Genomic DNA, 13,996 nt, shown 5'->3' with positions numbered 1-13,996 from the left:
AGTTCACCATCAAAGGTTACTCCGAGGTTTTTAACCTGGTCACATGGCTTTGGTGGTCTAGACTTCAGGTTCGCACAGACAAGCTGTGTCCTGTCACACTCGTATCAAATAAGCTTTTTTTTTTCATTTCTAAAATGTACACCTCCAAGTTAGAGATATTTCTTCTTCTTCTTCTTCTTCTTCTTCTTCTTCTTCTTCTTCTTCTTCTTCTTCTTCTTCTTCAGCTATTATTAAACAGTTCTGCACTCCTCTGTTCTGCTCAGGGTATCACCACAGCCTCCCCTCCTCCCCCTACACCTCCTCCTCGGCTGGACCCGACGGTCAGAGGTTACCTGCATCTGGCACGCTCTCCTCTGAATACCTGAACCAGGGCGGCTCCACCAAGGTCCTCCTCATCATCTGCAACACAGCAGGATCTGGCCCGCAGGCCGTCAGGTGAGCTCCAGGCTGACTGATTTTCAAGTGTCTATTGTTGTTAGTTTATTTTGTTTAATGCCTATAAGGCATTTTAATTTTGGGTTGTCCGTCCATTCTCGTAAACGCCATATTTCCGGAACAACTTGAAGCAATGAATGTCTTTATTCTCTATTTGGAAAAAACATCTACTTGGACTCAGGGATGAACTGAGTAGAGTTTTCTGGGGAGAGGTCACAAAACACATTTTTTGGCCATAACTAAAGAATTGGTATGCTAATTATGAGAGGATAAAATTATGAAGTGATGACATTTTGGACAGAAATAAACTGCAACTTGACTAGTTGCTGTATGCTGGGCTGCCACTTCCGGGTCTGAAAAGGGAAGCCAATGTTGTAGTGCCTTAAACTTGTATTATTTCTAATGGCCAGCAGGGGGCGACTCCTCTGGTCACAAAAAGAAGTCAGGTTGTATAGAAGTCTATGAGAAAATGACCCTACTTCTCTCTTGATTTATTACCTCAGTAAACATTGTAAACATGAGTTTATGGTCTCAGTCTCTAGTTTAGAGTCTTCTTCAATACAGCACGAAGTTTATTGAGTAAATTATGGTCCATTTAGAGTGAAATAGACTAGTGACATAAAGCTGTGTATGCTTTAGGGAGGGGCTATCTTGTGATTGACAGGTTGCTACCACAATGTTTGTTTTTTTTGATCTGGGAGTTGTTGTTTTCGTCTTAAAACTTTAACCCTTTTAAAGTGTGTTTTCACTTCATGAAAGTTAAATATAACGGTTTTTTTTTTTTTTTTTTGGTCGCCTAAAAAATGTATTTTACAGCATTCGGTTGTACTTTGCTCCACCCTATCGTGTCACTTCTGGTAGCAACAAGATTTTGACTACCAAAAACCAAAATGGCAACGTCCAAAAAGCCGAACTCAAAGCTCTGAAACAGCAGTCTACAAACCAATGGGTGTCGTAACTGTGACACGTCCACTTCCTTTAAACAGTCTATGGCCGGGGCATAAAACCATGACGCGGTAATATTGACCTGACATCACTAAGTTGTAGAGTTAGGGCTTTATCTTGTTCATTTTTTTTTTAAGCACACAGTAGCACAGTCAGTTAACTTGTATCTATTTTATGAGATTGTGTTTGAGGACGTGTCATCTTACAGAGACAGTTCTTTTAGAGCAGTTTAGAGCAGCAAGAACAGCTGTAGAGACATCTCTTCTCCCGCTCCACTGTGTCTGCAGTCCTACATAGAATACCTCGTTTTTTCTTTCCTTCTTTCATCATCCAATGCTGCCTCAATGTCAACATCCATCTTCTGTTCCCACTTCGACCTGTACGTCTATTGCATGAATGTCACAGACGGGACTGGTTTTATTTCCCATTCAGCTGAGAGCTGACAGTATAGAATCTCAAGACGAACAATGCCGCTCAAATTGAAGCACTTAACCTGTAAAAGTTTTATCGGTTGCCATATGTTTCCCCAACATGGGTACGCAGCTTTTATTTAGTTGCTCGGCACCTGATGTACAACAGCAACACAACCAGTGGGAGCAGCTGTGATCCGGCTGGATGGCTGCTTTATGTTCGCCGCCTACAGGTGAGCTGTGTTGTACTGTTTAGAGAGAAATGTCCCACATGGGCTGAACGGCATCGTAAATCAGAGAGGTTTTACTACTTCCTCAGTAATGACGATGTCACTGTAGGCAGCATCACGAGTATAGAAAGCATCAGGACTCTTAGAAGATAACAAAGGTTAGAAGTGAGTGATTCTTGCTGCCAATCCAAGTTGATTCATGACTATTTTGCTACCTCAGCGTCAAGTGAAATCACAGCAACCAACATATTGATTATTCCTAGCTAGAATTCCAATTTGCATCAAAAGTGAATTTATTTAGTTATCCACGGATTTAGCTGCTGGAGACGTTTCACACTGAGGTTAACTGCAGTAAATGTAAGGAACTGTAATGTTTCCTGAGCCCATTAGGAGACGTTGTGTGCTCTGTAACCAGAGCATCATTCTAATGGGAGTGTTCATTTGACCCAGGGTAGACTGGGTCTAACTGAGTGCCTGGTGGGAATTGTAGTAGCATGCAAACAATAAACCTCTGATAACAAGGGGCTTTGAAAATGTTCCCGTCACCATTTTTAGTGCTCGTAGATCATAAGGATGGCTCAGATATCTCCACAGGGATCAATAAACATATTGTCATCCAGTTCCAGTCATCATGTCTGACAACAGGCGTTCCAATGAAAGGCCTAAAAATGTCAGAATGTGACATTTGAGGAGGACTCATTTGTCCACATGACTCATGTGTATTTGGTAGTCAACACCTGTGTCTCTCTTTATTCTGCATCCATCCATCACCTAAACTCAAGGACAGTTCTATGTTGGTTGCACTTTGTCAGAATTTACTTGCATGGATATTCTCAGAAACTGCATCAGATGGCTCTTAACATGGCTGAAAGTGTTTGGACACTCTAATATATGTAGACATGTATATAGTGCAGCTCCCCTGCTCCTCTGCCATGGCTTTCGACGAGATGTTGGTAACCTGGATGCAGGGATTCAATATTGTTGTATGTTTTAGCACCTAGATTTCCCTTAACTGAAACTCATGGGTCATAGAGTTTCTCTATTATAAAGAGAGACAGCAAACAACAGCACCACAGTCTACAGCCTCCACGATGGCCCTGACATTGAATCACCCCCTCTCTTGAAATTCTAACCTTCAAGTAGATGGGATTTATTCCAGGGATGTTGTTTTTCTACTGCGTTAGTTTGAGCTAGGTGCACCTGCAGCAACAAACTGGCAATTAAGTCTTTGAGTGTTGGCTACGTGCGTGAACCTCCGAACTTTCATCTTCAGCTATGTATAAATATGTCTAAATAACCTGACTAACACACAACTGCGTCTCCCATTAACCTCCCATATGAAAGCCTCTGATACAGCCACTTCTAAGCAGTCAGCCTTGAGTTAACACAGAGACAGTGAGCCCGTCACGAGGCATCGATGCATTGATGAAATACAGACCGGTTTCTACTCTTTATCTGGCCCCTGACCCCGCAAAATGTCCCTTCAAGCGGTCAGTTTTCGAGCTTTGATGCACTTGACGCCTGACAGATGTGGCGATGACACAATTTTTACACGGGGAACAATTTTCTTTATAATTAATTGATGTTGTTTTTTTTTGTGTGGATGACTTTCCAAGTTAACCAATCTTTGTCATTTTCTCTCCTTTTTTTTTTTCCTCCCCTCCTCCCTCAGGTTTGGACCTCCATTCCTCATGCGCGAGGACAGGAGCGTCTCCTGGGACCAGCTGCAGCAGAGCATCCTCAGCAAGCTCTATTATCTGATGCTGAATGGATCCCAGGCTCAGGTAATAGTCCCGCAGCCCCCCCCCAATAATACATCATCCACTCTATTTCTCTGTCCTCGACTCCAGTGGAGCAAATTAAAATAGCAGAGCAGAGATGCGTTGGAAGTTTAATCAATTTTCATTACGGTTGGTGTTCTGTGTTCGGATTAAATAGTTCTCATTGTCTGTGTACAAATGTCGGAGTCACATATAAAACAAAAATAAATAGAAAGAAGTTGTCCTGCTTAGCATGCTGAGCGAATAATTGTTGGATTCACTCTTGTTGTGGTTTGAGTAACCCTTTGTACACTTGGCCACAGTGACTACAGTATTGTGTTTGCTCCTTATGATTAATTATCTATTGTATTTCTCTTTTTTTATAAATACCTAATCGTCACACCTGGTTAATACAATTCAAATTGAATGTCCCGTAGTTCATTCTGCTCTCTCAATATTGAATAAATTCTCTGATTGAAAGCAAAGAGTGCACCTCGGGACATTAGATTCACTCACACACAGTCTAAGCCTTTCTTGTGAGCTTAATAATGGCTTTATGTGCTGAGCATACATTTAATTATGTCACCGCCCACTCAGAATCCAATAACACAAATCCTCTTTTTTGTCCGCTTTATTAGAAGTTATAGGTTTCAGAATAATGAGTGAAGATAAGAGGCAGATCTTAATTACATTGTATTATTGTAAAATGTGTACTATTACTGCTGTATTCCTGAGTACACAACATATCCCACTTGGTTTCGCACTGCGAGCCACGAGCTCATCTCCACTTCATCTCTTTTAGCCGAAAACCGTTCAAGTGATCGGCACACCATGAACCTCCAAACCGCCGCTTCACTCTCAAACACACAGACACTCACGCTGTCCCTGCCGCCGGCCCACAAGTTGCCATGGGCAACGCCATGGTGACAGACAATATTTGAGGTGGCCTTATCCAGAGCGAGCAGCTTTTGGGCTTTATAAGAAAAGAACTAAGGCTGTGGAGAAAAGAGAAATATCAGCCTGTTATTTACTGATCACTATCTCCAGGTATTTCTAAGTGACCTCCTCGAAGCCCGTCTGGCCAGATACAATGGAGATGGAACAGATATTTGGAAGGGCCATCAATATCAGATGGGTGCAGGGTTTTTTTCTGTGCTGATTGTGGTCTCCTTTAAAAGGAAAACAAACTGATATAACTGTGTCATTTAGGTGCTTATGATAAATACATAAATTGATATTCTCCCTTCATTTAACAGGCAGCAAGTATGCGAGTGCTTTGCTTTCATTACTTTGGTCCTCCCTGCTTCTTTGTTTTTTTAGAGATGCTTTGCTGCCACCCATAGGTTTATTCAGCAAAATACAAGTTTCCTGTAAGGGAATGAAAAAGAAAAGGAAAAACTTGAGATATAACTGACTTGCATGCCAAAAAATCCTGCTTCTCTTTGCCAGCCCTGATGTAAAAAAGAGAAGAATATCAAAATTGGCCGAGAGTGCTAATGCACTGCATTGTTCGCTGAGAGCCATCTGTGGTCTGTGCCAAATTTCAGAGCAAGTTTGTTGTTAATGTGTTGGAAAACTTCCCTACATGCTTTTAGTCAACACACCATGGCCACTTGATGCCTATAATGACTTGAAAAGGTGAAATATTTGACATTCACCAGAAGGTTCCCCCATTGCATTTCAGAGGATGCTTTTATAGAATGAAAACCTTTTAGATTTATCATGATAAAAGAAGGGAAATAACATTTACATTTAAGTAGTTAAAGTAAGTTTCCTCCTAATGTTTGGTGTTTTTCAGCCGATTAAAAATCCTCTCAGAAGCACCTTATAATGAAATGAATGAAAACAAAATGATTTAGCTTCTCTTCATTTAGTTTTCTTCATTAATCCTTATCATACGGAAACCTTATTTGAGTTTTCTAATAAAGGCCATTCAATATATCAGAATTAATATATTATATATGCAAGAAAGGCTGTGTTCTTTTACTCATACACCAAAATGTACATTCTCAGATAGTTTTATTTTAATTTTTTCGAAATGTAACATTAATCCCGTTAAATTATTGTTTTGTATTTGTTGCAACAAGATCCAGACTGTAGTTAGGCAGACCAAATAGGATTTTACAGGTTTAAAAATCCTCTCAGGTCTTTTATTGAATATTAAACCAATCTGAGTTCTGGAGAGTTATTGATAAGGAGTTGTGGATCAACTGTGGTAGGTGAAATTCCTAATTAGCTTGAAGTTCTTTCAAAAGAATCTGTCTTTTGAATTGAAGTTAAAATATCCCATAAAGGTTACCTCTGTTATTAACATGTATTGATTTAGCAACGCTCTCAAATTCTCATGGTCACTTTTTGGGCCGTAGTAGTATGTACTGATTCTCCACAGCTTGACCGGTCTATTTAATTACATGGGACGCTAAGTTTTGCTTAAAGGAGCAGTGTGTTTGCATGTATGGGGATCTATTGGCAGAAGTGGAATATAACATAAATAAATATGTTTTCTTGAGTGCATAAACAATTGTTTACTTAAATTTAGATTTTTTTTCTAAAGCATCTAAAAACAAATTGGCCATCTTTGTGTAATCCTTAGAAATGTAAATAGTGCTTTTTATCAGTGAACTTTTTGTGACAGTCACGTCTGAAAAGCCACCCTACGAAGGAAGCTCATTTCGGCCGCTTGTATTCGCGATCTCATTCTTTCGGTCACTACCCAAAGCTCATGACCATAGGTGAGGGTTGGAACGTAGATGGACTAGTAAATCGAGAGCTTTGCCTTACGGCTCAGCTCCTTCTTCACCAAAACAGTCCGGTACAACGCCCGCATCACTGCTGACGCTGCACCGAACCGCCTGTCCATCTCCCGCTCCATTTTACCCTCACTCGTGAATAAGATCCCGAGATACTTGAACTCCCTCGCTTGGGGCAGTGACTCACTCCCAACCCAGAGGGTGCAATCCACCGTTTTCCGGAAGAGAACCATGGCCTCAGACTTGGAGGTACTGACTCTCATCCCGACCGCTTCACACTCGGCTGTGAACCGCCCCAGTGCGTGCTGAAGGTCACATTCTGAAGAAGCCAACAGAACCACATCATCTGCAAAAAGCAGGGATGTGATTCTGAGGTCCCCAAACCGGAAACTCTCCTCCCCCCGGCTGCGCCTTGAAATCCTGTCCATGAAAATCACAAACAGGATTGGTGACAATGGGCAGCCCTGGCGGAGGCCAACACGCACTGGGAACAAGCTCGACTTTGTGCCGAGTATCCGGACACAGCTCTCACTTTGGTCATACAAGGACCGAATGGCTCGTAGTAACGAACCAGGTACCCCATATTCCCGCAGTACCCCCCACAGGACTCCCCGAGGGACACGATGGCCGAAGGCCTTCTCCAAGTCCACAAAACACATGTAGACTGGATGAGCAAACTCCCATGCACCCTCCAACAGACCTGCAAGGGTAAAGAGTTGGTCCGCTGTTCCACGTCCAGGACGGAATCCGCATTGCTCCTCCTGAATCCGAGGTTCGACAATCGGACGGAGCCTCCTTTCCAGCAACCTGGAGTAAACTTTCCCGGGGAGGCTGAGCAGTGTGATACCCCTATAATTGGAGCACACTCTCCGGTCCCCCTTTTGAAAATGGGAACCACCACCCCGGTCTGCCACTCCACAGGCACTGTACCCGACTTCCACGCGACAGTGAAGAGACGTGTCAACCAAGACAGCCCAACAATGTCCAGAGCCTTTAGCATCTCCGGTCGAATCTCATCCACTCCTGGCGCTTTGCCGCTGAAGAGCTTTTTAACTACCTCAACGACCTCCGCCAGGCATATGGACGAGTCTTCCCCTGAGTCTTCAGACTCTGCCTCTTCCACAGAGGACGTGTTGGTCGGGTTCAGGAGTTCCTCAAAGTGTTCTTTCCACCGCTCGACAATATCCCCAGTCCGGGTCTGCAGTTCTCCCCCTGCTGAGCACAGCCTGAGAAAAGCCCTGTTTCCCCTTTCTGAGTCGTCTCACGGTTTGCCAGAACTTCCTTGAGGCCATTCGAAAGTCGTTCTCCATGGCCTCGAACTCCTCCCACACCCGGGTTTTTGCCTCAGCAACCGCCGCAGCTGCAGCCCTTCTGGCCAACCGGTACCTGCCTGCTGATTCAGGAGACCCCTGGGCCAACCAAGCCCGAAAGGCCTCCTTCTTCAGCTTGACGGCCTCCTTCACCGTTGGTGTCCACCAGCGGGTTCTCGGGTTGCCGCCACGACAGGCACCGATCGCCTTCCGACCACAACTCCTAGCAGCAGCTTCCATAATGGAGGATTTGAACATGGCCCACTCGGATTCCATGTCCCCAGCCTCCCCGGGATGCACGAGAAATTATTCCGGAGGTGGGAGTTGAAGACCTTGCGGACAGGATCCTCAGCCAGACGTTCCCAGTTCACCCTCACTACACGTTTGGGTTTACCGGGTCTGTCCGGCAGCCTCCCCCGCCACCTGATCCAACTCACCACCAGGTGGTGATCAGTTGACAGCTCTGCTCCTCTCTTCACCCGAGTGTCCAAGACATACGGCTGCAGGTCTGATGACACAACTACAAAGTCGATCATAGACCTTTGGCCTAGGGTGTTCTGGTACCAAGTACACTTATGAACCTCCCTATGCTCAAACATAGTGTTTGTTATGGACAGTCCATGACTAGCACAGAAGTCCAACAAAGCACCACTCGGGTTCAGATCGGGCAGGCCGTTCCTCCCAATCACACCCCTCCAGGTTTCTCCGTCGTTACCCACGTGAGCGTTGAAGTCTCCCAGAAGAACTATGGAGTCCCCAGTCGGCACCCTTTCCAGAACACCACCCAAGGACTCCAAGAAGGCCGCGTACTCCGAACTGCCGTTTGGTGCATAGGCACAAATGACAGTCAGAGACTTTCCCCCTGCGATTCCCAGTCGCAGAGAGGCGACCCTCTCGTTCTCCGGGGAGAACTCCAGAACAGTGGCGCTCAGCCGGGGGCTTGTGAGTATCCCCACACCCGCCCGGCGCCTCTCACCCTGGGCAACTCCGGAAAAGGAAAAAGTCCAGCCCCTCTCCAGGAGTTTGGTTCCAGAACCGGTGCTATGCTTGGAGGTGAGCCCAACTACCATCTAGTTGGTAGCACTCCACCTCCCGCACCAGCTCCGGTTCTTTCCCCGCCAGAGAGGTGACATTCCACGTCCCTAGAGCTAGTCTGTGATGCCGGGGGTCAGCACGCCCAGGTTCCCGCCCCAGCCTGCCGCCCAGCTCACATTGCACCCGACCCCAATGCCTATCCCTGCGGGTGGTGGGCCCACAGGGTGGCGGCACGATGTAGCTTTTTCGGGCTGGGCCCGGCCGGGCCCCATGTGCCAAGGCCCGGCCACCAGACGCTCGCCGGCGAGCTCCCCTACCGGGTCTGGCTCCAGGAGGGTGCCCCGGTTTCCCTATTCCGGGCGAGGTGCCACAACCTTGCATCGTCCGATTCATTGGGGTTTTGTGAATCGCTCTTAGTCTGACCCCTCCCCCTCCCCTCGTAGGGTGGCTGGGCTCAACCTTAGAGATAGGGTGAGGAGCTCAGACATCCGGAGGGAACTCGGAGTAGAGCCGCTGCTCCTTCGCGTCGAAAGGGGCCAGCTGAGGTGGCTCGGGCATCTGATCAGGATGCCTCCTGGACGCCTCCCTTTAGAGGTTTTCCAGGCACGTCCAACTGGTAAGAGGCCACGGGGTAGACCCAGAACACGCTGGAGAGATTATATATCTCGTCTGGCCTGGGAACGCCTCGGGGTTCCCCAGGAGGAGCTGGAAAGTGTTGCTGGGGAGAAGGACGTCTGGAGGACCCTCCTTAGCTTGCTGCCCCCGCGACCCGGCCCCGGATAAGCGGAAGGAAATGGATGGATGGATGGATGGACGTCTGAAAAGCTCTCATCGTGCACGACACGGTTGCCGAGATACAGAAATTCCGTTACCAATAGCCATACTTTAGTCAACGACTGTTCCTGTATTCAAATGGGGATGTGTAGAACAGCACTAGAGTAAATAAGTTACAGTCAAATTACAGATGGTGCTTTTATTTACTTCTGGATATGAAGGATTTGCATATTCAGATTCTCACTCTTAACACCCCTGGGGTTTAGTTTTTGGTCCCCAGATCACTCAAAATCCTCACTGGTGTTGACAGCTCTCATTTCATTCAGATCACGGATCATCTTGTAGAAACTTTAAATCCTTAACTTACCAAAATTGATTCAAAAAGTGAACGTAATTACTCATGAGCATGAAGAGCATAGCACTTCACCATTATAGTCCAACAGATAGATAGACCATCTGAAATGCGCGCTCAGGCCCTTTAAACTGAAAAGTAAGACTATTCCTCTTTCATTTGGCTCCTAATAACCCACTAATGTATTTATTTTCATGCACAGCTGCAGTCTCGGTGCTCCAACAGTGGTCCGCTCAATATGAACCCATTAGCAACTTGATTCTGCCCCCTAATCAGCCCTCTTGCCTTAATGCATTTTCTTTATTGCAGGAACGAGGAGGCGGCAAGACTAGTTATCTGACCTATAGTGGAAATGAAGGAGGTTGTGTGATGTTAAGTATAGGTCCTCCAGGATTCAGCCCCATATTAGAGAGTTGTCTGGTTTATACGGCACTTGGATGTTGTCCAAATGCTAAAATAAGTTTCTTACTTATTCACATCCATTCAGTCCATTCAAAAGGCTTTAAAATACCCATGAGGCGATACTTGTTTCTTTTTCCATCTGTTGAAATGACGCATGTTGACATCTCACGCTTTGTTCTACATCGAGACCTTCTTCATCACTGTTATATATTCTTGTATAGGGACTCATCTTTATGCTTTAATGCTGACAGGTAAAAAAAAACTACAGAGCAAATGCTTTATTAGGAGTCGATAATTCAATATTATAACATTTTATATAATTATTCATATAACGCAAGTCAATACGATTATTTTTTAAATTTCAATATACATATATTTTATTGTGTGGAACACTACAAATGGGTGTTTGTAGTGTACTATACAAATAAAGAGTGACATGATATAAATCATACACACACAAACACACATGAAATACAGCAAATAAGTGCTGAATGCAAGAGAATGTTGTTATTGATATAATAATTGAACGTTTTGAGCATCTTGTCAGCAGTTGAATTGGATGTAGCTTACAGTCAAAGATAGTATCAAGGTGTCATTAAGGAATGCGGATGGAACAAAGCCTTTGGAGGCGCTACAGAAACGGTGAAGTGCAGAGAGTTTCATCATCTTAAATAACACAACTTATAAACACCAAAGGAACAGTTACATTTGTAGAGATCCACCATGGTTTTAGATTATTACAGCTGTGTGTCACGCATCTTTGTTGTCATCCAGAGTTAAAGTTTCCAACAAAAAATGTTTTTTATCTAACATTAACTTTGCGAGTTTCACATTTAATAATGAATTTGTAATGTCACTGAGAATAAAAAAAACATTTTCCTACTGTTTGCTTTCCTAAAGTATGATAGGCTTTAACCTTGGGTATTATCTTGCATTATTTTTAATATCCACGCAGCCTTTTTAGAGCTTGATTACTCTTTCTACCAGTATCATGATTTTTTTATTTGCTATATTAAGATACAAGATGTTTTCTGTCTCCCATCATAACATTGCAGTGACCGTTCTTACATAATTGCCTATTTATCCCTGAGGGCCCCAGTCTGTCCTCAGAGAAACCCCGTTATAATTACAGTGATGGTAGCTGAATTTCAGCAAATGCTCATCTACCGGTGTTTTTGCATTATTCTGTGATCAATTTGGCATAATTTTTTAAGAACGTAAGAAATTAATTTAGTTTAGCTATAGCCATAATCTGCACATCTTTTAAATCAGACTTCCACACAGAGAAATATGAGTTTATGGAGCGAATCCCTTTCTGTCATACAATCTAGTTCATCACTAAGAATGTCCTGGAAAAGTCCTGGAAAAATGATCCCTAGAAAAGAGTTGGATGTTGCCTGTGTCTTAAAATTGTTATAGGATGGTTTAAAGGAATACTTCACCCTTAAAACGACCATTTGTAAAACTTTGTTTTTGTCCTTCATGCCTCCACAGTGAATTAAACATAAACAAAAAAAGAAGTAAATTGTTTATGAAATGAAGAAGAATTGAGGCCAGGTTTAACAACAGCAAAACTGTATCAAAACAAACTCCCCCACAACTTGTAGCTCCGCTTCCTTCAATTCATCTAGGATTTCTTCGATGTTTTCATTCTCCTCTCTCAAGGTGATAAAATTGATGTACAAATGGTCATTCTATGGGTCATGTATTTAAACAAACTGAAGTAAAATAAATGTCTTTGTTTGTTGAAAAAGCTCCTTAAGGACACAGATGTACTGATGTGTGTTTGTCTCCCTGCAGAATGCCGGAGTGCTCTTTAAAATCAGAGTAGTGGGAGGATCGGCCGCCTACAGCTACCTGTCCCCACAGGACAGCAAGCCACTGCACCACCCGGCAGTTGACAGGTGGGACACACACAAACACACACACACACGCACACACACACACACACACACACACACACACACACACACAACACACACACACACACACACACACACACACACACGTATACACACACAAAGAAATATAATGAACTGTTCTACATACCTACCTAGATTCATACCTAATCAACGTATTCAATACAATACTGTTCAATGTCACTCTTTGTGTGGGCAATAACACATTTAAGACAACAGTGATCTACAGAGAGTCAGCACATTCATTCATGATAGCGTGCCCATCCTATAATACAGAACACACAAACAGTATGCTACACATGGCCTTGAGGTCGGAATGACAAAAACAATGCACTAATAATGAATTACATAAAAACAACATATCAAAGTTATTTCAGTCATGCCACATTGATGAATCGCTGCTAGTGAAATCACAGTCACACAATACAGTAAACACACAAACAAATAACCATATCAGTCTATTAAAGGCAGTGTTGGTTAGCAACTTTTTGCAGCGCGAGCTCCAAAAGTCGCTAACTCTTGCTAGAAATTCGCAAACACTGACAGACCCTCCCCTCAGGCCTCTCTCCAAAGCCACTCCCCCAAAAATTATTATTTTCAACATAAACAACAAACATGGCTGTTGTTAGTACTCACAGTTGTTCGCTAGCAGCCTTTGGAAGACTCTTGTGATGACCAATGAGTGCTCCGGCAGAGTAAGCATTGGGGCGACTGTCGCTCAGTGGTAGAGCAAGGTTGTCCTCCAATCAGAGGATCGGCGGTTCGATCCCCGGCACCAGTCTATGTCGATGTGTCCTTGGGCAAGACACTTAACCCCAAATTACTCTTGCATGCTGTTCCTGCGTTGTATGAATGAATGTTGTATGAGCGGTTAGTTAGAGTCCTGATGGGCAGGTGGCACCTTGTTTGGTAACCACTGTCAGCAGTGTATGGATGCTTGTGAATGGGTGAATGGAATGTATGACGTGGAGTGTTAAAGCACTATGAGTGGTTGGAAGACTAGAAAAGCGCTATACAAGTATAGTCTATTTACCATTTAAGCAGTGAACAGGCTAGTAGATGTCCAATTATTACATCCGGGACAAATGAAACGATTGGACGGGCTTATTACAGTCCTGTGACAGTCACATTTTACTTGTCATAACATTTGATTCATTGATTGCTGTCAGAATCTAATGGGAGTTTCAACAAAAGTGTAAAAAAAAAACGATGATTACCAACCCTGCCTTTTAAAACTTTAATGGAGGCGACTGCATGAACTCATAATTGAGAACACGCATGGCAGACAGGTTTTTCGAGTGCATTAGAGAAAAAGCTGCAATTCCTTTCAGAAGCAAATGGACCCTGAGGGGATTACAAGGAACTGAGTATAATGATCCGATAGTGTTCCTTTATGTCCTGTATGATGAAGAGCATTCAGCTGAGGGGCTCGGTGTAAATGTCTGCTGCTGTTCTACTGAGCCACACTGAAGGTCAGGTCTCTATAAAAGAGCTAGGGAATGAGATCTACCAGATTAGACCAGTCTTCCAATAGATGTGTGTGTGTGTGTGTGTGGGTGTGTCTGTATCTATTCAATCATGTGTGTCTCTGTGTGCTCCTGCGTTGTGTGAATGCATGTTTTCGTCTGCCTTTATTCTTTGAATGATATGTGAGAGTCCAGCTGCTTTGCAAAT

The 13,996-nt window shown here is 43.9% G+C and overlaps 1 protein-coding gene across 1 annotated transcript in view; it reads left to right on the top strand.

Moving 5' to 3' along the window:
• The window catches only part of usp43a (ubiquitin specific peptidase 43a), a 112,414-nt gene that overhangs the window by 73,742 nt on the left and 24,676 nt on the right, over positions 1–13,996 (top strand). Inside the window, 3 exon segments of the mRNA XM_054604620.1 lie at positions 264–435; positions 3,693–3,804; positions 12,204–12,307. Of these exon segments, the coding sequence (XP_054460595.1) occupies positions 264–435; positions 3,693–3,804; positions 12,204–12,307 (388 nt within the window).

The sequence above is a fragment of the Anoplopoma fimbria genome, chromosome 9, assembly GCF_027596085.1.
Source record: "Anoplopoma fimbria isolate UVic2021 breed Golden Eagle Sablefish chromosome 9, Afim_UVic_2022, whole genome shotgun sequence".
Lineage (NCBI taxonomy): Eukaryota > Metazoa > Chordata > Actinopteri > Perciformes > Anoplopomatidae > Anoplopoma > Anoplopoma fimbria.
Note: the sequence above shows the minus strand (reverse complement) of the source record. Positions and strands in the feature narration are given on the sequence as shown.